This window comes from Rhinatrema bivittatum, chromosome 1 (assembly GCF_901001135.1).
Source record: "Rhinatrema bivittatum chromosome 1, aRhiBiv1.1, whole genome shotgun sequence".
Classification (NCBI taxonomy): Eukaryota; Metazoa; Chordata; class Amphibia; order Gymnophiona; family Rhinatrematidae; genus Rhinatrema; species Rhinatrema bivittatum.
The window spans coordinates 744186495-744210261 of record NC_042615.1 but is presented as its reverse complement, the minus strand read 5'-3'; the positions used below and the strand labels follow the sequence as shown (position 1 = coordinate 744210261).

At 45.7% G+C, this 23767-nt stretch overlaps 1 protein-coding gene across 1 annotated transcript in view; it reads right to left on the bottom strand.

The window, feature by feature from the left end:
• The window catches only part of PRKAA1 (protein kinase AMP-activated catalytic subunit alpha 1), a 112805-nt gene that overhangs the window by 54431 nt on the left and 34607 nt on the right, over nt 1-23767 (bottom strand). The window contains exon 2 of the mRNA XM_029578165.1: nt 16420-16561. Within this exon, the coding sequence (XP_029434025.1) occupies nt 16420-16561 (142 nt within the window). The remainder of the gene's footprint in view (nt 1-16419; nt 16562-23767) is intronic.

The following is a 23767-nucleotide window of genomic DNA, read 5'->3' as shown; positions in this document are numbered from 1 at the left end:
ATCAAATCACAGCCTGCATCTGCCAAAAAGGCAATTGCTGACTCCATCACTGCACTGGAACTCACACCAGATTCATCGACCTGAGAGAGAAGTAAACAGGAGCGAGCCACCAGGGAACAAAAAGCCACCTGCAAATTCATTGCTCTGTTTCAAATGCTTGCTTAAGGATGGCCCCAATCTTCCTATCATGTGCATTCTTCAAGGCCGCACCTCCCTCTACAGGAATAATCATCCACTTGGCGACAGCACACACAAGTGCATCCACTTTCTGAAAACATAATTGCTCTCTCGCAGTTGGATCCAAGGGCTAGTATCCTTCCAAGACTCGTCCCCTTTTGAAATTAGCTTCTGGGACATCCCACTCAAGATCAATCAATTCTTGAATAGCCTCCATATCAGGGAAAAAACAAGAGGCTTTACGCAAAGAAATCAAAATGGGATCTTTCTTTGGCTCAGATATGGATTCCCAGCATCTTTAATGTCTGGGAAATCAGAGCAGGTAACTCATCTCTATGAAAGAACCACAACATAATCCTTTACGGTTCCAATCCTGGAGGAATTTTCCCATCCTCCAGGGAGTAAAGATCAGCTTCATCATCCGTGCCATCCAAGTCCCTATCGGGAAAACAAGCTGCCAATCTAGGCGTACTTCAATGCTTAACCATAGCACTAGGCGTGCTGGAGTTCACCACCTGTGACTGTGACCTGGCAAGATTGGTTAGGGCCAAGGACTGCAATCCTTGAAAAAATTCCACCCAAGAAAAGGCAGAAGGATGTATGCCAAAACCAGGAAGCACCTGTCCTGTGCCCACTGAACTACCTTCCTCCGCTGACAAACCAGTTAGGGGAGTTCCAAAGTCAGACACTGCTTCTGACAAGTCTTTACCCAGGCCTGCATCAGGCTGGGAAGAACTGGGCTTAACTAAAATCAGATGAAGGCAATTCTCCCCGAGTCTCCAAGCAGCGCTGGCACAAGTTAGAGGAAACACCATGCTGAGATGCCCAAATATGACAAGCAGCACAGAGGGTAAGGCGCTTAGGTTTCTTAGCTAAAGGCGCTATCAATCTATCAGTACAATTAACAGGAGACTGAAAGGTGTGCATCCAACTGTATTCGCACTGCAAAAAATAGGTATACAACCCTGTGCCTCGACGAGCGCCCAAAAAACTGAGCACCCTCAATGCCATTCAGATTGTGTATTCATATAAGCGCATGCCTCAAACAGGTGCTGTTACCAACTGGACACCCAAGCATCTAGAAACTGGGCGCACAACTGGATGCACAGCCAAACGTGCATCCTCATGTGCAGAAAAACATGCAAAACTGCCGCCGCAGCCTACCATGCGGCACATAGTTATAAGCCTAAGAGTGGGACCTAACCCAAAAGACTGAACCCGCCAGGCTGCCCATATCCCCTAAACTCCCTCGGAGGTGGGAACGAACACCGGATTGGCACGCTGAGCACAGAGACCAGAGGAAGGAGGAATCCCTAAAAAATACCCTCCTCTTCTTTTTTTTTTCCCCCCTTACCTGAGCTCAGCCCATCCCGGCTGAGTAAACAGTCTCTATCTGGCTGCGGGGGGAGAGAGCATATACCATCATCGCTGTGCTCAGCTTCCAGCTACTGGACCAAGGCACTCATCTGAGGAAAATCCAATATATAATCACCTCAGGTATTTTCATCTGAGGGAGAGACCATATGGTATCACCACAGGAGAGAGTGGGCAAACTACTTCTCTTTTCTCCTTCTGAAAAACTTTAAGCATTCCCCAGTAGGGAGATGCATGTCCACCTTCTGCTGGAGGCAAAGAATACTGGCGAGCTGATGTCACTGCAGGGTTATATATACTGTGATGTCAGCTTTGCTCCATCTGCCGGTAAAGGTGTATAACCCACTTGTTCTGAATCCACCTAACTAAACGCTAACAAATTTACCAATATTTAGTTTGTTTGTAGGGATCCGCAGCAGTCGGACCTGTTCTGTTTTCCTAGTAGGAAGTGTAGTGTGCTCTAGGGAAGTCTCAACTTTTTTTCTTTTTTTTAAATATATATAAGGGCACACAAGTTTGCTTGACCCTTATGGAGCACCAAACCAAATTTTACAATGTCACATATATTCATACCCGCTGGACTGAAAATGCCAGGAAGTGTACTTTTAATTAAATTGAACAACACTACCTTCCCTCCCCAAGGGCTAACCCTAATAGCTCCTCTCTCTAAACTCAACCCCTCAAGCTCCAATCCCAATCTCCTTCTCTCCAATGCCAAGTGTTCCCTTTAAGGATTGCTTTGCTGTGTGTAAATAATTTTGTACATGAGCAAAAATTTGTATTTATGTTACTCTGTGAACACTACTTTCTTTGATGCTCATAGCAATCCAATCCTTAAAGGCAACATTGGCTAAGTCCATCCCTTGTTTAAAATAAATAATCACCTAATATCTATTAATAGCAATGAAAATAAAATGCGTAAAAAATATTTTCAACAACATTCAAAAATTTCTGCATGCAGGTGAAATTAATAAATAGTAATGAAGAGATGACTATAATGCTGTAAAAGCCAGTGATGAAAAGTCCGTCATTTTCACAGCAAGAATTAAAGTTACACAAGACAGACCCTCAAAGCAAAATAGAAAGGTCAAAAAGTATAAATAGAAATGTGCCAACAAAAACTGAACTGGAAACCACAAGCCCAATTGTATTATGCAGTGCAACAATGGAAAAATAAACCACATTCCTCACAAAACATCAATGAATAAAATCAAGACAAAATATTCATAATGGAAAAATTACTTACCTGATAATTTCGTTTTCCTTAGTGTAGACAAATGGACTCAGGACCAATGGGGTATAGTGTGCTCCTGATAGCAGTTGGAGACTGAGTCAGATTTCAATCTGACCTCAGCAGGAGAATACTGAAGAGCAGGAAGCTCTGCTCTTCAGTATTCTCCTCGAAAAGCAATAGTGGATGTGTGTGTGTGTGTGTTTGGTTAACTTGATTAACTTGAACTAGTTTATTTATTTTATTTATTTAAACATTTTTATATACCGGCATTAGTTGTGGACATCATGCCGGTTTACATCAAAACTGGTAAAGTATGGAAGTTACATTTTAACAGGGAATTAGAAACTGGGAGGAGGGTAAATAATTAAATAGGATAGACGAGAAATAACAGTAACATTAACATGGTTCCTCGGTGTGAACGAGGAGAGAGGATAACAACATATGGTTCCTCAGTATGAGGAAGATGGAACAGACGCAATGTGGTCTATTTTTTTTTTTTTTTTATTGGAGGTGGTGTGAGTTTTTATTCTGGGTAGGCATGTTTGAACAACCATGTTTTCAATTTCTTTTTGAAGTTGTTCATACATGGTTCAAGGCGTAGGTCAGGCGGCAGTGTGTTCCAGTGAGTGGGACCTGCTATGGAAAGAGCACGGTCACGTGTAGAGGTGAGATGGGCTGCTTTAAGGGAGGGCACAACTAGGGTGCCTTTATTGGTCGTTCTAGTCCAGGGGTCGGGAACCCATGGCTCGCGAGCCAGATATGGCTCTTTTGAGGGCTGCATCTGGCTCGCAGACAAGTGTCGCCATACTTCGCGGTTCCCCGCTGACCCAGCTGCTCCCCGGTCCTCCGCCGCCCGGGCTTAAAATGCTGTCAGCCCGGGTGGAAACGCGGCAGGACAGCTGGAGTCAGCGGCACCGGCGTGCTCTCTTCTCCTCCCCCCCCCCCCGCGGCCCGGAAGAGGAAGTGGAGAGCATCGGGTGCCTGCGCGGGAAGAAGAGACCACACTAGCGTGGTCTCTTCTTCCGCGCAGGCACCCGATGCTCACCACTTCCTCTTCCGGGCCGCGGGGGGGAGGAGAAGAGAGCACGCCGACTGGAGTCATCCGGGTGCCTGCGCGGGTCTTCCCGCGCAGGCACCCGATGCTCTCCACTTCCTCTTCCGGGCCGCGGGAAGAAGAGAGCACGCCGGTGCTCTCTTCTTCCCGCGGCCCGGAAGAGGAAGTGGAGAGCATCGGGTGCCTGCGCGGGAAGACCCGCGCAGGCACGCTAGTGTCCGACGGGAAGAAGACTGCAGCGCGGCTCGGAGGAAAATGAAAATCTTCAACCGCGGCCGATGGGACTCCGCCTTCGCCTCCGCGAGGGCTGAAAATGAAGGAGGTTAGCGTTGGGAGGTGGCTGCTGCTGCCGCGAGTTCCCGGGGGGGGGGGGGGGGGGGGGGGGGGGGGGGGGGGGAGAGAGAGAGTGAATGAGCGAGCAAGCATGTGTGTTTGAGATCCTGTGTGTGTGAGTGAGAGATTGCATGTATGTGAATGATTGAGAGCCTGTATATGTGAAAGAGAGTATGTCTGTGATTGAGATCCTGCCTGTGAGACAGAGAGCATGAATGTAAGTTTACCATTGGGAACCTGTATGTGTAAGTTTGTAATTGAAAACCTGTTTGTTTGAAAGAGTATGTGTGTATGATTGAGATCCTTTGTGTGTGAGAGAGATCATGTGTATGTATGAATAAGAGCCTGTGTGTATAAGTAAGAGAGAGATCATGTGTGTCTGTGTCTGACTGACAGCTGGTTTAGGTGATCGAGCATGTGAGTATGTGATTGAGAGCCTGTGTTTAAATGAGAGAGAGAGACCATGTGTGTCTGTGTGATTGAGAGCTGATTTAGGTGAGGGAGCATGTGAGTATGTGATTGAGAGCCTGTGTGTAAATGAGAGAAAGAGAGGACATGTTTGTAAGCATGTGAATGAGAGTCTGTGTGTGAGAGAAAAAGACAGCATGTATTTATGTGATTGAAAGCCTGTGTGTGTGTAAGCGTGAAAAGATAGACAGCATGTGTGTAAATGTGTAATTAAGAGCCTATATAAGTGAGAGAGAAAAAACATTTGTATATGTGAGTGACTGAGAGCTTGTGTGTATAGGTGTGTCATTGAGAGCCAGTGTGAGAGAGAGCGCTGGTATGTGACTGAGAGAGGAGAAAGTTCCAAGCAAACCACCCCACCTCCTGCTAATTCAGAACAATCTCAGGACACCTGGATATCAAACGTTCCCAGGTATGCAGAGCAAAAAAATTTTTGTATCCTTATTATTTTTCATTACTGGATCTTTGTGTCTGCTATTTTGAAATATTTTGTTGGTATCTGGAAATGTTTTATATGAGTTTTTAATTATTGGATATTCCACTCATCAGCTGTTTCGAAATATGTTCTTTTTGTTAGTACAGTTTTACTGCTGATGATTTTATATTTCTTGATTTGTTTTATAAGGATGTGTGATGTTTCTTTTTTCCTTTGTTACACTGCATACAGAGACTCTGGCTTGTTGCAGTTTCCAATTCAGTTTTTGTCTGCATGCTTCTTGTTATGCGTTTTGGTCTCTTTATTCTATGTTAGGTGAGGGACAGCACGTGATTCAGGTGAGGTTTTCTGCTGGCGTGTAGTTTCTGTGTAGGACTCTATAGCAGCCTGACTTGGTCCGTTTTCCTAATAGGAGATGTATTGGTGTCTTTAGGCCTGGTGTAATATTTTCAGAGACTTATTGTACTTTAAAAGTGTGATCTTACATAAAATGCACACATTTACTTGTATTTAGTTTTAAACATATTGTATGGCTCTCATGGAATTACATTTTAAAATATGTGGCGTTTATGGCTCTCTCAGCCAAAAAGGTTCCTGACCCCTGTTCTAGTCGGTCGATTGGACTGGGTGGTTGTGAAGGGTAGGTCTAGCCATTTGGAGTTGTGGGTGTAAATTGCTTTATGCATTATGGTGAGTGTTTTGTAGATAATACGAGAGGCTATGGGGAGCCAGTGTAGGTCTCTGAGTATAGGGGTGATGTGGTCGTATTTACGAGAGTTTGCAATGAGTCTCGTTGTGGCATGCTGTAACATTTGTAGAGGTTTGATGGAAGAGTAAGGGAGTCCTAGAAGTTGACATGACATGTCAACTTCTAGGACTCCCTTAAAGTTGACATGAATTGTAGCTGGAGACCGCCAGTGTCGTTAACAGAGAAATGCCAACACCTGGTAACTATGGGTGTCTTAACTGGGGGAAAGTCTGGCTTACCCGTGCTTGTCTTGCTCTCGGGGATTGTCACCCGATGTTTCCGTATTTTGAGGCAGCCGTGGGCGGGATACTGAATCCATCCGTCTACATTAAGGAAAATGAAATTGTCAGGTAAGTAATTTCTCCATTTCCTAGCGTGTAGCAGATGAACTCAGGACCAATGGGATGTACAAAAGCTACTCCCGAACCGGGTGGGAGGCTGCCTGTGGCCCACTTAGTACTGCCCTAGCGAATGCTGTCCCCTCCCTGGCCTGAACATCCAGACGGTAGAACCTCGAGAAGGTGTGAATGGAGGACCATGTCGCCACCTGACAGATCTTGGCGGGTAACAGCATCTTGGTTTCTACCCAGGACACTGCCTGGGCCCTTGTGGAATGGGCCTTGACTTGTAGAGTTGGAGGCTTGCCTGCCTCTAAGTAGGCCGCCTTGATTACTTCCAGCGGGCTATGGTTGCCCGCACGGCTGCTTCCCCTTGTTTCTTCCTGCTGTATAGGACGAATAGGTGGTCCGTCTTTCATACGGATTCCGATCTTTCCAGGTATCTGACTAGGAGTCTGCCAACATTCAGGTGGCAAAGAAGTCGTGAGTCTTCGGAGTCCTTATGCTCGTCTGGAGGTGGCAGTGAGATGGTTTGGTTTACATGGAAGCGAGAAACCACCTTTGGCAGGAAGGAGGGTCAGTGCATAGCTGTATGGATCTCGGTGTGAATCTGAGGAACGGTTCCTGGCAGGATAGTGCTTGAAGTTCTGAGATTTGACGGGCTGAGCAGATTGCCACGAGGAATGCTGTCTTCAAGGTAAGGAGCCATAGGGACAGACCACGAGTTGGTCTGAACGAAGATCCCACTAGGAAGACTAGCACTAGATTGAGATTACCATAGGGGTATCGGCCACTTTAGGGGTGGCTGAATGTGCTTGACCCTTTTTAAGAAGCGAAGACATCTGGGTGGGCCGCTAGGCTGGTGCCGTCCACCCTGGGTCTCAAGCTGGCCAGAGCGACCAGTTGTACCTCGATGGAGTTGGAGTTGGGAGACAGCCCTTTGTTCACGCTGTCCTGCAGAAATTTCAGGATCATGGGGATTTTGACTGACCGTGTAAGGATGTCGCGGTCCTCACACCAGGCTTCGAATATTCTCCATACTCGTATATATTTTAAGGAGGTGGAGAACTTGTGCGCTCGGAGCAGTGTGTCAATCACTGGTCCTGAGTATCCACTCTTTTTCAGGCGAGACCTCTCAATGGCCAGACCTTAAGTGATAATCTCGTTGGGTCTTCTTGGAGGATCGGTCCTTGCTGGAGTAGATCCCTGTGTGGAGGTAGGCGTAGAGGGTTTCCCGCCAGAAGTCTTCGCATGTCTGCATACCACGGTCTTCTTGACCAGTCCGGGGCCACTAGAAGTACCAGCCCTCTGTTGTGTTCTATCTTGCGGATGATTCCGCCCAGTAGTGGCCATGGAGGGAAGACGTACAGTAGGTCCTCCTGTGGCCAGGTCTGGACAAGGGCGTCTATTCCCTGGGACAGCGGTTCCCCGTCTTCAGCTGAATAACTTGGAAACCTGGGTTGGACCCGGTTGCCAAAAGATCCATGGCTGGGGTTCCCCAGTGGTTTACTATCCGCTGGAAGGCTGCTGTAGACAGTGTCCATTCCCCTGGATCCAGACTCTCTCTCTCTGCTGAGGTAGTCTCAGTGACTTTGTCTTTTCCCACGATGTGGGCGGCTGATATCCCCTGTAGGTTTGATTATGCCCACGTCATTAGGGGCTCTATTTCCAGGGACACCTGCTAGCTTCTGCTTCCCGCCTGGCGGTTGATATAGGCCACTGTTGTGGAGTTGTTCGACATGACTGACCCGTAGGCAGGCTAGTCTGACTGCTCAGGCTTCCAGTCAGTTTATGTTCCATGCTGCCTCTTTGTCCCATTGCCCTTGAGCCGTTAGCTCCTGGCAGTAGGCTCCCCATCCCCGCAGGCTTGCATCTGTGGTGAGCAAGGTCCATTCCGGTAGGGTTAGGCTTGTTCCCTCGCTCAGATGGTCTTCTTGTAGCCATCATTGTAGTAGGTTCCAAACCTTCGCCAGTAGCCATGGGGGGGGGGGGGGGGGGCGGCGGAGTAGTTCTGAGACATCGGGTTCCACTGTGACAGTAGGGAATGTTGTAGGGGCCACATGTGGTCCCTTGCCCAAGGGACGACTTCTATGGTTGATGCCATGAGTCCGAGGACTTGGAGATAGTCCCATGCCATGGGGAGAGTGGAGTTCAGCAATGCTCGTAGTTGTTCCAATCTCTTTCTCCTTGTAGGGGGAAGGGTGACTTTGTTCCATTTGGTGTTAAACTTGACTCCCAGGTACTCTAGGGATTGGGAGGGCTGCAGGTGGCTTTGGTGTGTGTTGACGACCCACCAGAGGTTCTGCAGTAGTTCCATGACTCTGGTGGTTGCTTGATGGCTTTCCTCTGGCGATTTCACTCTGATCAGCCAATCGTCCAGGTATGGGTGCACGAGGATCCCTTCTTTCCTTAGTGTCACCACTACTACCACCATAATCTTTGGTTAACGTTCGGGGAGTTGTAGCTACCCGAACGGTAGGGCCTGGAACTGGTAGTGATGGCCCAATATCGCGAGGCGTAGGAAACGCTGATTGAGGTGATGGATCGGTATGTGATTACAGAATAATCTCAAAACTTTTAAGAAAAATTTAAAAACATGGCTCTTTAAAAAAGCCTTCACTAAAGAGTGTGGAGGGTAGATAATGAAAGTACAGAGTAAAGCAGATGAGAATGAATTTACTCAATCCTACATTTAAGAAGTAATATCTCAAAGAGATAGTAACTCAATAATATACCTGGACTTGACCAACATTACTCAAATAGGGGCAGACTTTCAAACCGCGCGAATTGGCGTACTTTTGCTGGCGCATCAGGCGCAAGCAAAAGTACACGGGATTTTAGTAGATACGCGCGTAGCCGCGCGTATCCGCTAAAATCCTGGATCGGCGCGCACAAGGCTATCGATTCCGTATAGCTGGCGCACGCCGAGCCGCGCAGCCTACCCCCGTTCCCTCCGAGGCCGCTCCGAAATGGGAGCGGCCTCGGAGGGAACTTTCTTTTGCCCTCCCCTCACCTTCCCCTACCTAACCCACCCGCCCGGCCCTGTCTAAACCCCCCCTTACCTTTGTCGGGGGATTTACGCCTCCCGGGAGACGTAAATCCCCACGCGCCAGGGGGCCACTTGCGCGCCGGGACGCGACCTGGGGGCGGGTACGGAGGGCGCGGCCACGCCCCCGGACCGCCCCGGGCCGTAGCCATGCCCCCGGGCCCGCCCCCGGAACGCTCCCGACACGCCCCGAAAACGCTGCGCGGTTCGGGCCCGCCCCCCGACACGCCCCCCTCAGAAAACCCCGGGACTTACGCGAGTCCTGGGGCTCTGCGCGTGCCGGTAGACCTATGTAAAATAGGCTCACCGGCGAGCAGGCTCTTAAAATCCGCCCCATAATGATTTTATTTATGAAATTGTAACCGAACTTTATTGGCACCTGTTAGAATGTACGATATCCTAGATTTACTAGCCTTAGTCTATGTGCCTATTTGTAAACCGTTGCGATGGTATATAACTTAGCGACGGTATAGAAAAGTTTTTAAATAAATGTGGAGATAGGCTTCTGACAGATCCAGGGAGGTCAGGAATTCTCCCGGTTGTACCACCTTTATGACCGAACGCAGGGTTTCCATGCGGAAGTGGGGTACATTCAGGTAGCGACTGACGGTCTTGAGGTCCAGTATGGGCCGGAATGTTCCCTCTTTCTTTGGCACGATGAAGTAGATGAAATAGTGCCCAGAATTTTGTTGGTGCGTGGGCACCGGTGTTATTGCCTTTAGGGCGAGTAGTTTTGATAGTGTGGTTTCCACTGCCTTCCTCTTGGAGGTGTCGTGGGACGGAGAAATCACAAACTTGTCCAGGGGGATGCTGTGGAAGTCCAGGTGGTATCCCTCTCGGATGATGGATAGGACCCAGTTGTCCGACGTTATCTCAACCCATCTCTGGTAGAATAGGGCAAGCCTGCCCCCTATGATCTCTTCCTGTAGATGGGTCTGCCGATTCTCATTGCGTGTTGCGGCTGGGGTCTGGTCCCGAGCCAGCTCCTCTTTTGTTGTGTTCAAAAGGACTGCCCCTTGTCAGCAGGGCGGGGGCTTGGCAAATGTTTTTGTATGGTCTATAACGCTGGGATCCTCTGCCCTTGGGTGCCCGGGGAGAGGGGTATTGGTTCCTCTTGTTCCTGTCCTCCAGTAGATGGGGTATTGGGGACTCGCCCCATTTGTCCAGGTTGCTTCCAAATAGGAGTGTTCCCCTAAAGGGCATTCTCGTGAGCCTCGTCTTAGAGGTCGCCTCGGCTGACCAGCTTCGGAGCCAGAGCTGTCTTCTGGCTGCGACTATGGACGAGAGGCTCCTGGCTGAGGTGCGTACCAGGTCTGAGAAATGATATTGCTGGGTCTAATGCCTTGAATGGCGTAGTTGCGTCCCTGGCCATAGCCAGGCAGGCGCGTGATACCACGGCGCAGCAGGCAGGTCATAGCTGATACATCGCAAGACTGCTTGAGGATGGATTCCTGCCGTCTGTCATTGGTATCCTTGAGTGAAGATCATCCCTCGACTGGTATGGTAGTGCGTTTTGTGGTGGCGCAGACCAGGGCGTCAACCTTGGGAAACCTCAGGAGTTCCTTTGTCGTGGGGTCCAAGGGGTAGAGAGATTCTAGGGCTCGACCTCCCTTAAAGTTGGCTTCTGGAGCGTCCCATTCCAGGTCGATCAGTTGTTGTACGTCCTGTAGAGTAGGGAAATGGCGTGAGGTCTGGCGGAGCCCGGCCAGGAAGGGGCTCGCCTTGGACTCTGCTGTGTTGCATGTGTCCGGGATGGCCAATGCCTTCAGACTCGTGGCTACGAGATCTGATAATTCGTCTTTTGGGAAGAAGCACATCATGGTGCGATACGGTTCCGTTCCTGGAGGGAGTTCCCCCTCTTTCAAGGGTTTTGATTCCTCCTCCAAATCATTTGTGTCCCCTAAGGGAAGGTATTTGTCTAGGGGAGGCTCATCTGGTGGAGGCCGGGAGGGGCCTGGGAGGTTCTGGACCACTGGTGGAGGTTGTGGTTGTGCCGCTGGTAGCCCTGTCTGTGCGTGGATGTAGGATTGCAGCTCAGCAAAGAATCCCGCCCAGTTGAAGTTGCTTGGGACTGCATTGGATCCAACGGCGCTCCCCGAGAGCCCCCCCACTGTGGAGGGGCTGAGTCGGGAATAGAGAGGTCTGGGGTAGTCTCGCTGGTGGATCCGGAGTTCTCTACAGGCTGAGGGGGATCTTGTCTCTGCTCCCCCCGAGCTTCTTCGCATAGCAGGCACAGGGTGGAGGGCACCTCGGGCTGCCTCACTCTCAGGTGGCATGCCGGGCAGAGGACTAGACCTTTAGCTGTCTTGGGCGGTGGTGCCATGATTTGCGTGTGTATCCTGTACAGGTGCGCGTGCCGGGACGCCTGGTTATGCGTTCCGGGTGCACCTACGTTGTGCGCGTAGGAACGGAAGATGCGCGTGTGGCTGTGCGCATAGGCCTAGTTGTGTGCTTGGCACCCCCGAGCGTGCCGCTGTGCGCCCAGCCCTGATGTGCTCGTCGCTGTGCGCACGGCTCAGTTGTGTGGATGATTTGGCATCCAGGGGAGGGAAGGCGCCAGCGACTACAAGGTAAGATGGCGGCCCCCTACCTTGTCGGCGCTTGCCTGTCCTCTGCTGGGCAGTCTCCGGCTGCAGGGGGAGAGGGAATTACCTTCACCGCTGCGCTCTGTTCTGCACCCGCTGCCTCTCAGCTGCTCCCTTTCCCGGGGGCTAAGTCTATGCTGGGACCGAGGCTTACTTCTGAGGGATCTCGGAAATCACAACTGGGGGAGGGACCATTAGGTATCACAGCAAGAGAACGGGGCTCGTTTTGGAGATAAGTTTTTGTTTCTTCTTTAAATTTGGAGTTTGGTTTTCTAACACTGTGCAAGCGTGTGTGAAGTCCCGAACTGCTATGGAGACTGAAAAAACTGGAGAGCAGAGCCTCATGCATGGGTATATGTGGTGCTGACGTCAGATTGAAATCTGACTCAGTCTCCAACTGCTATCAGGAGCACACTATACCCATTGGTCCTGAGTCCATCTGCTACATGCTAAGAAAGACCTATTACAATTCTAGAACCCAGTACAATTCTGTACTGGGTTCTAGAAATTTGGGCCATAAAACCCACGCAATATATATTCTCAGGAGGTAGAGTAGAGAGGGAAAGAGATAAAAATAGATTAAAATAAAGGATGAATTCCAATATTTAAAAGGAAACTGACTGGTTTTATTTTTTAATCAAAATCATTTCATTGTATTGTAATTTTAAAAATATAAATAAAACATTAATTTACCAACTGGTTGGTTAATAAACAGGTTAAAAGAGTACTTGCAAATACATTAAAATGCACTTTCCATTAAAATCAAATTAATTTAAAAATGAGAATTTGAGGAATACTTTAAAAAGTAACAGCCGTCTATAATGAACACTTTCTTGCAGAAGCAAAGATCAAAGCTTGCACATCAGATAAGGTGAATTATTTTTATTTCTTTCTTCGATTTTAGTTGTAGTACTGAATCTTATTAGGATCTGATCCTCTGAATTTTCTCCAAGTACTTCAGGATTGTCTCTTTCCCTTATAGGGTCTCAGCTAATGTTGGTGTATTGCATCAAGGTGTCTCTTAGTCTGGCCAGGCCTATTTTATTTGTGGTAGTAAGTGTGCAAACTAGGCTGCTAATGATTTGAGTGTCAATGGCATAGTTTGTTCTTACTTTCTTATTTTCAGAGAACCAAGCATTAAGAAAAGAAAAAAAAAGTCCCCATTGCTTTCTATGGGAAACATTAGAAGCTGTTCAAAATGTTGGGGTGCTGGATCAGCATTCTATTCCAAATCCCCCTCCTCACCCATCCAGCTTTTGCCCAGAGCAACACAGGCATAGAGAGAGCGAGAAAGAGAAAATAACTGAAGCAACTGGCAGAAGACAGGATAACGGAGAAAATGTGTTTATAAAGTATACACACATCTCACCCCCTCACACTGCATACACCACCCTTACAAACACCCCCCACATACCTATTACACACGCACCTCTCACATGCTTCCCTATATACTTCAGACATTCCTACACATACCCCCATACACATCCCTACAGCCTACACACAGACAGACCTACTTCCAGCACACCTACACTCATCCATACCCAGCCCTCCACAGAGACATGGGAAATAATGATGCAGCTTCTCTGTTTCATCCACCCACACATGTATCCTTGTACACACACACTTGCCCCAACCTCACTCTAACATACCCCGCCATTTAAACGCACAATTCCATACCATTCAAACAACTGACTCCTCACAACAGACCCTTGCAATGTACTCTGCCACACATTAACCCCCATCTATACACACTTATCCAAAAATTCACACAACACATACTCTGACAGGTGCATATAGATATACGTATACACCCAAACCCTAGAGACCTCATTCGCACAACCTCCCCCCCCCCCCCATTTCCTCACATCTTTTATTTAGATTTTTTTATATTCTGCATTTTTTTTTCAGCACTTCAAAGTGGATTACATTCAGGTAGTGCAGGTATTTCACTATCCCCAGAGGGCTTACTATCTACAAACAGAGCCATACTCCCCAAAATCGTATCCTACAATTTCCTAGATAATATAACCCCTCCAGAAATTCCTTTCATCCAGACAGCCCCTATCCATCCAAAAACACACACATCCCACAGATATTCCCACACACACACACAAACATAGCCCTATACCTCCCACATACATCCCCCCACAATCCCAGCCAACTCCTCACACACTCAACCCCTTCATAAAGTCATACCCTCCATTCTCCCCAACATAAGCCCACTACAACCCATCTGCATCTCACAACTACACACCTTCCAACACACATCCCTTCTACAAATCTAAACTGGAAAAGTATTCCTAAAACAATGCCACTGAATGCTTTCCCTGTCATTTAACGCATCTCCAAAGGCTACTTTAATGACATCAGAACTCAGTAAATACCATGCTTGTTAATTTCCCAATTTCCTGGCTGGCATTAGGTTGCGGTACACTCCGTATATTAGGATCTTCACACATTTTAGTCACATAAATGGCTATAGCTCATTGCTGGGTCTAGTCAGTACTCCATTTCCATACCAGTTGGATCATGTTGAGATTTCTAATTAGAATTCAGGTATAAATTTGATTAAACCTTTGATGTAAATCAGCATGCGATAAGCCCTCTGACCTTCTCATATCTATTGTGCTTTTTAAAATAACTCCCTATTTATATATATATAAATATATGTTGGGTACTTGCCAGGTACTTGCAGCTAGGATTGGCCACTTTTGGAGATAGGATGCTGGGCTTGATGGACCCTTGGTCTGACCCAGTATGGCAATTTCTCATGTTCTTATGTAAGCAGGTTCACCCATCCTTCCCACACACACAGGCTCCCAATCTCTCTCACACAGCCACTCTCTCCCCCCTCTCCCTGGGATGTGCAGGGAGCAGCAGCTACCTCCTTGGACCCATGTATCAGTCATACACACACAAACACACAAGCTTTCGCACATGTTATTGCTCACAAACACACCTCTTGCACATGTACTGAACACATACAACCTCACACACTCTCTTCCCCCCCCCCCTCCCCAATGTGCATTTTGCCAGCAGTAGCAGTCTCTTCTCTTTGGCCCTGCTGCAGTTACATCTCTTCCACTCTGTGGATTGACCTTCTCTCTTTGGTCTTACGACCGGGCCCGACATGGCAATGTTTTCTCATTGGCCACACAACAACATTCTCTCTTTAGCTGCGTGGCCCAGACACAATGTGGAACCTTTCTTCAGCTGTGTGGCCCAGGCCATTCACTGGCCTTCTTTCTTCAGTCCAGGCCCAGCTGGGATTGGGAAAAAAAAAAAAAATAGCAGGACCTCAGATTCTGGGCACAGGCACCATGTGCCTGGTGCTAACGACACCCCTGCAGCATTGCAACCCTATGGTGGAGAATGAAAGGGGGGGGAGGGAGACAAATCTTCCTGTGGCACACCAGTGTGCCATGGCAAAGTGGTTGAGAAGCTTTGTTCTAAGGCACAGTGTCATATCTGCAGTGCTGCTTTCATTAAGTAGGATTTTTGCTGTTTGATCCTGGGAGTTGATGCTCTTTTGATATGGCAAATTTGTAATGCCTGTTTGGAATGTGTTTTTATTAGGTTTTGTTTTATTTCCAAAGTGCCCAATAGTGGAGAGTTTGTATTCCTTTAACCTAGGTGACTCTGGAATTTGTATACTCATACATTAGGATTATGCCTACAGCCAGTAGGCAGAGAATGCTTGAGGGAGTGGAGAAAGAAGGGGGGAGGATCCCTATAGAGGTGGGAAAGGAGCAATAGAATGTCCAATGTCCAGAGAGAGGAGAAAAAGTGAAGAGAATACCTGGAGAAGAGAAAATTAAGAAGGGAGAAAGGAAGGAAAAATGTCTGGAGGGAAGAGGAGAAAATACCTGGAAAAAGGAGGAAGAGGGACAGAATGAAGGCAAAAAAAGCCTAAAGCCTTTATATTTTTCAACACCCTGCTCTATGTATTGAGCTTGATTAATAGTGAATTTGATTTCACTGCTACCTCTAATTTAAGAGCAATATTTTGATTGCCAAAGCCCTGTGTCAAGCATGAGTGGCCTTACTTTCCTTTTATTTGAGCTATCTTTATATATTTTCATGCTTAATCGCATTTTGCTTTGGATAGTGTTCCTTTATTACACTACCACACCCTATTCGTTTGCCACAATCAATTAAACATGAAAATGTTTTATGCTATGATGTTCAACATTCTTAGCTTCGACTTACAGCCCAGCTATCTCATTTATTCCATTAAAATTGAGGGGTGGGGGAGCCCAAAGCTACTTGTCTGTGAACTCAACTGCACAAAACATAAAAATCAGATTTTTTGCCTCCTAAAACCACATTTTTAGATCCCATAACATGGTTTATTTCAAGTCTCAAGTTTATTTCATATCATCACAATCCAGGTGGAAATAAGGGCACATCTCTGATATACATAGACCCTTACTATAAAAGCAAATACTTTTAAATATAATTTAAATGGTAGTCAGAATACCACCACACACGTTGTGACAATAAATAAGAACTAAATGTATTTCCATCTGAAAACATTGCGTTCATAAGACACCCATATACAAATGAAACAATTGAATTAAATCTCACTGTTATATACCATGAAATCCAAGTAAGAACAGAACTCACAGTTTAATTATATGTGGATGTCTGAAAAGCTTGAGGTTCTGAATCTCTCTGCGGATCTTCCCAACTACATCAAGGCTACGAATCTTCTGCCGATTCAAAATCTTTACTGCAACTTTGTGGCCCGTCAATTCATGCTTGCCAACTGAAAGAAAAACATCGCATGGTATTTTCAGACTGCTGACACCTAAAATCTGTAGCAAAACTATGGAAGCTACATCATTTCTTAATGTAATATATAAAGTTAATAAAATGTTTGAAATTGACAGTTTTTCTGGGTTTCTCTCAAATATGCAAATAAACAGCAACTATCAAATGCAGAACGCTGCCCTAAGGGAATGTGGGGCAGCAGCACACATGGTGACTGCCCACTAACAGGCCCTGCCTCCTCAAATGAGCCAGGCAGTACAAGCCAGCTGACTAAAAGAAACTGGTTAGGTGAATGGCAGGAAGGGTCAAGACAACAGCTAGCACAGGCCCCTGTGAACGCAGGGCCTGGGGTGGTCACTTCATTCACCATCCTCTAAAGCCAGCCCTGGCAGTAGAAGAAAATCAAACGTGTAAAATTATTAATCTCTTTATACATTTCAGAGATTCCATATTATGGGCACCAGCCCTGAAAGGACAATGGCAAGAAAGAAACTCTACATTATGTTTCACACGTATATGTGCTTTTTCACCACGCCATTCCCAATCTTGGTCCGATACTCCTGATGGGACAATTTAACAAACAGTGACATGTAAAGGATTTGCGCTCTCTCAAAAGAACACTTGCATTATACAATATTCAAGAAGGATGATAAATACATTTATCCATGCATACTGTCTGGGATGGAGAGAACTAATCCACAGGAGAAAATGTAAACAAATACTGCAAGATGAATAATAAAACTGCAAAAGGTATACATAACAGGTCTAACCTATCATAATTGTAGTTATCTGGAAAAAAATTGTATGTAAAATTCCATTGCTAAAAACAAATAATCCCACCCATAATATGCATTAAGTGCATAAACAAATCAAACTGCTATTACAACACTCTCCCCAAATTGCATTGCAGTAAACACTACATAGATGTCAAAGAAAGAGTCCCAGGCATGCTAGATTGATCCTGACAAGGGGCCATTTATTTCACTGTAAAAACAGCTTCCTCAGGAGACTAAAGTACAAGTTGTTACAAAAACATGTTATTCAATACTTTAACATACATCAATATAGAAGGTACAAGAATATATTGTTAGGTTAGAATGTATGGTGTTGTTACAGAGTATATGAGAACATCCGATCTGTCTTTACAAGGTGAAATCCATAATGTGATATTAACCAAAAAATGGGGCCTATTGGACTTAGGGCAAATGACTTCAGGAGCTTAAAATCCCCAAATTCACCATTCATTTAAATACTCATGTTCATGCAACACCCACCACAAACCACCACACGACTCAGGGTAACTAATCCTTTTCCCAGTAATGTTTAAAATGGAGGCCACGCCCCACAGTGACTTTGTGGTGGTTTGTGTTGAGCGTTGGATGAACATGAACATTTAAATTAATGGTGAATTTTGTGATATATTTCTTCAAGTCTCTTTGAAAATGTCTAATAAAACTCTAGGGCAGTGGTTCTCAACCTTTTTTGGCCGGGAAACACCTGACATATGGTTCTCACATGCATGACACACTGAACATGTGACCATCACGGGGCTAAATGTAAACATGCACTCAACCCCCAGCAATGAGTGCAGAGCAGATCTAGAACATTACCCTGTACAACTCGCCATACAAAAAAAGATATTCTGGTTCTGATGACATCTCAGTAAAAACAAAACAAATTCCTTTTACTACCAGGCACAATAGCCTTTCTTATGAAGACACAGTAATTTACCACTAATGCATATCCTATTGAGAAAACACAACAAATAAGATTGATACAAATGCCTACATGCTAGTAAAATACCTCACCTCAGTCACACACCCTTCACCAACTACAGAAAAACCACAAATTATAAATATGGAGACAGAAACTGGAATGGAAAACCAAAAAAGCCACTCTACATGCAGTGCAAACCTGGAGAAATGGAAAGAGAAATATAGCACCTAACAGACTCTCAGTATTTGCAATAATGCACACAAAGTTACACATGTATTATGGAACACATTCAAACAGTAACAATCCTATCTAAGAAATACAACTATTAAACCAGGCCCTAAACACTAATACATTTCCTATTGGGGAAATAGAATAAGCCAAGCTGCTATAGAGCCCCACACAGAAATAATTGTAAAGCTATACTAAAAATGTTACAAAACAGCTGCTGAACAGAATATCCAACAATTAAAAAAACTCATAAAAATTATTAAAACATGTACAAATATCAATAAAATATTTGAAAACAGCAGACATCGCATAGCACCCAATAATTAAAATGGCAGTCAATCAAGAAAAATAAAATTTAAAAAGCCACCTTTACTTACCCTCTCCAGCAACTCTCCTACTCCTTTCCCTTCCAGGCCAATAGCACTCACCAGAAGCAGCAAGGGCTGCTGAAGCTCTGTCCTCACAGTCCTCTTCCTTAGCGCCCACAACCAGTCACTTACACACACACACTTATTGTAAACTGGAGTGATTTGTATTTTATACAGGAATGTCGGTATATAAAAGTTAAAAATAAATAAAATAAATAAAAATTAGACCCCAAGACCCATCTCTCTCTCACACCAGTCATCTTCCTGACCACAGACTCTCAATCACACACAAATGCTCTCGCATCCGCACACACCATAGCTCTCACCCAGGCACCCATTCACACCCACACACATCATAGCTCTCACCATAAACCTCTTCTTCCTTCACTGCAGGGATGGGCTCTAGCTCCTCCATGGCTTTACTCCAGCAGGCCTTTTTTTTCACCGCCACGGGGATGGGCTCCCGTGGCGGCATCAGTCAGGGTCTGGTTTCCTCTTCACCGCCATGGGGATGAGCTCCCTTGGCAGCCTTGTTTCGTCAGGGTCGGGTTTTCCTCTTCGCTGCCATAGGAATGAGTTCCCGTGGCGGCTTTGCTTCGGAGTTCAAGACTACTATTCCCTCCCACCCCACCCCCGGGCTATGCGATGCCTGCCTCACCGGCCAAAGGCTTCCTCCCTTCTTCCTACTCCCACTGGCAGGTAGAAGGGAGGCAGTTTCCCACTGGGCAGTGGGGATAGGAAGAAGAGAGAAGGAAAGTACAACGGGGCAGTGGGGCACCGGGACACGTGACACACCTGCCTGGGCTTGGCAACACACTATGTTGCAACACACCGGTTGAGAATCACTGCTCTAGGCTAACAAGTATAGACCATGCCCATCTGGAAACATTTATATTGGATACATCTTCTGTTTCTTAATAAGCCACTTAAGGGAAGTAATGATCTTTAGTAGGGATATAAAAGTAATTTGACTTAGCAGGGTTTTTGTATTCCTATTGTAATTGTTACCTTCAGGCTCCATGATAAAGTGGACTTGTAATGAAATGAGTATGCAATTTCCTGTATTGTATATTCACTGTTTAGATTTGTGTTGTTTTATCATCTTTTAAGCAAAAATGTTGTTCAAGTTCTAAAAAATAAACCCTTCATTTCATTCACATTACACTGGAACCAACCTGTCAGACATACAGAAATACAATATTTGTCAAGAATGCCTTGTTCTAATTCATAATGACAAGACTATCCTACAACACTCCTATTAGCTAATCAATACAACTGGATCATTGTCCTTGTTCCTCACACCTACGATGACACTGTTGTACTTTCATTTAGATAATGGTATTGAATATTGCCAATTACATGGATCACTTTCTAATAGTTTGAGGTTTAAAGCATTCCATTTCTGAAAATACTGCACAAACCTCCATTTAAAATAAGTTTCATCAAAACTTTTTTTTAAAAATAAGAAAATCACAGAAAAGGAGATTCTGTTCCAGGTGCCATATACTAGTAGTGGAATTAACATGAGATGAACTGAGATGCAGTTTGCACACCTCAGTATGTGTGTCTCTCCCTTGCCTCTCAATTCTAGTGGAAGAGCATTACCGTATTTTTCGCTCCATAAGACGCACTTTTTTTCCCCCAAAGGTGGGGGGAAAATGTATGTGCGTCTTATGGAGCGAATATAAAAAAAAAACCAAACAAAAATCTAACAAACACCCCCCCCCCCCGACTCCCCCAAGACCTGCCGACTTAATTTCCTACAACCCCCCCCCCCCAAGACCTGACAAATTAATTTCCTGCAACCCCCCACCCTCCTGACCCCCCCAAGACCTGCCAAACGTCCCTGGTGGTCCACCTTGGGTCCGGGAATGATCTCCTGGGCGTGGGCCGTCGGCTGCCAGTAAACAAAATGGCGCCGACGGCCCTATGCCCTCACTATGTCACTGAGACCGACCAATAGCAGCGGTCGGTCTCAGTGACATAGTGAGGGCATAGGGCCGTCGGCGCCATTTTGTTTACTGGCAGCCGACGGCTCACGCCCAGGAGATCGTTCCCGGACCGCTCCTGGACCCCCGCTGGACCACCAGGGACGTTTGGCAGGTCTTGGGGGGGTCAGGAGGGTGGGGGGTTGCAGGAAATTAATTCGGCAGGTCTTGGGGGGGTCAGGAGGGTGGGGGGTTGCAGGAAATTAATTCGGCAGGTCTTGGGGGGGTCAGGGGGGTGGAGGTTGTTAATTTAAAGGGTTGGGATGGGGGGGCTGTTTTGGGGGTTCCCACAGAAAGAAAAATTTTCTGATCTGGGGAGTGGACCGAAATGGCCCTCCCCAGACCCGAAAACAAAATGGGGAGAAAAAAAAAAAAAAAAAACTATGCACTCCCCTAATTTGCTCCATAAGACGCCCAGACGCAGAGCCGGTTTAGCACAATTTTTTTTTTTTTTAAATTTTCCCCCTCTGAATCCTAGGTGCGTCTTATGGTCAGGTGCGTCTTATGGAGCGAAAAATACGGTACTTTATACTAGAAATTGCTCCTCCAGTGCAGCGCTCCTGTCAAACACATGCTGCCTGCAGATCTAAACCCAGCAAGATTACTCACAGTTCAAAAGAGCAAATGTTAGTCACAGCAAGCAGCCTTCAGAGGTGCAGCTGTTAGCCTGCTAAAAGATAACTAGATTTCTGCAGCAATCAGGAACAGTGGCTGATTGTAGCAATAAGAACCTCTCCATCAGGTAGGGCCAGATAGGGCAGGTCAAGATAGTTAATTGGGGTGGGGTCCATGGAGCCTGAGGCTGTGTGTTCCTGGGTTGTAAGGGTAGAGTACTAAGATAGTTTTGTCAAAGAAAAATTAAGGAAAAACAAGACTTACTGTGAGATGCATTTTATTCCCCCACAATTTTTTCTCTGTCAGTCACAATTAGTTTGTCATGTCATATCTATTAGCATCTCTGTGAATATGCATTATATTTATTTTGTGAGTGTGCATATAAGTGCATTAATATTTGATGTGGCTCAAAAAATATTTTGGTCAAAGACAAAAAAAACCCAGAAAAACAGTCTTCTCTTCTAGGAAAGTTTTGAAACCCCTGGCTGACCCAGGACAATCTCCGGGATAGTTAATCTACTAAACACACAAGTGATTATTAGTATTTACTGGGATAAAAGGGCAAGCATTTCTTTAAAAAGTTATTTAATACACAAGGGAAAGCAAAAAGAAAGTTGACAGGGCTGGGCCATGCAGTACTAGCAATGAAGACAGCACTGGACTTCGAGCAGATGCTCCTCTACAGAACCTCTCACCATAGCAGTATTGCATACCTGGTAGTTGAAACATTCAAGTCTCACAGGAATAGCAAAACAAGCTGTTGAAAGAGGCCCATGACAAAATTTATATACATACTAAAAGAAAGCTCACAATTCGTGTATAGCATTAGATGATCTCTTAAGAAATGTTGAGCTGCTGAAATATTTGAACCAATCTTGTGTAATCAAGATAAACACTATCTAGAATGCACCAAGGTGACTCGCGCTCATTAATGCAAGCCACTCAGCATTTTTCATGTGCTGAGTTACTGGCTCTATTTGCCTCCAAAACTTCATCCTCAAAAGACTGCTGAGCCAAAAAAAAAAAAAAAAAAAAAGAGTCAATTGACCCCTCAGCAGGAAGACTGATGTTTGTCGAAGTATCTTGAAGAGAGCCAAAAACTCAAAGCTGTGCCTCTGGAGACTGGTACAGTGAGTGACCTGGGCTGAAAGTTGGGCTTTCCTCCGGATGCAGCTATTTTGGAAAAGGTAAGGCACATTCCATTATCCTCCTCCACTCAGAGTCATGAAAAGAAGATTGGCCCCAACTGCCCACCCCCTTCCATAATCCTTCAGCACCATTTCTCCTTGGCTCTGTCTTCAAGTACTCAAAGCCTGATGCTCTGTTCAGTTAGGAGATAGCGAGATCTGTCTCAATCTTCAGTGCCAAAGTCTACGATGAGGCCCAAAGGAGACAATGTCTCTTTTGGCAACTCCTTACCTGTGCATTGCCATGGTCCTTGCGCTTAGACAGTGCCTTGGATGCCAGTGCCAGTGGAACCAGACTTTGAGCTCTTCAAAGTGAGATAGTAATTTCATCTTCACGGCCCTCAAACATCATCAAGCAGATAATGTCACAGGACACATCCCCACCCAGACATTTGAAGCATGTCTTGTAAAGGTCAGTTATGAACATCTTCTGCCATCAGTCTGACAACACTGTACCTTTGTTTCTGCCATCATCAGAAAAATCATTTATGTGCAGTCAAAGAAAAAAAAACTGTTTCCAGGAGACAGATGTCCAAAGAAGAGAGGAACCGTGATCAAGAGCCTGTTGGAAACTGTGGTCAAAACAGCCTGCCAGGGACAGCAAAATAAAAACTGCAGAAAAACCTAACTAGTTAGATGGGGGTGGGGGGACAGAATTAAGAAATATTACGGTGCACGGACCAGGAAAATATTTAAAACAGCTCTGTAGAGCCAGTGCTCCCCATAGAAAATAACTGAAGCAGACTACACGGCCAGAGATCTGTTTAATGCCCATATCAGCACTGGAGAACATCACCCCTGTGAAAGCGTGCAGTGAACAGAAAGCTATCACACATGGTGAAATTAATACTTTTGAAATGTAACGAGTCCTAGTAATCATACTGGTCCTGGAGAAAACTGCAATCTATTTTACTCATTAACAAAAAAAATAAAAAGTCAAATGTTGTTGCAATACATAAGGTTTTGTTGAATACATTATTTCTTCAAATGTAACCAAGGCTACAGAAAGGAATTATTTAAATGTAAAAAAAGAAAAAAAAAAACCCAAACTGATTTACTCCTTCCCATAGCATTGTCCAGTGGAGAGCAGATCAGATTT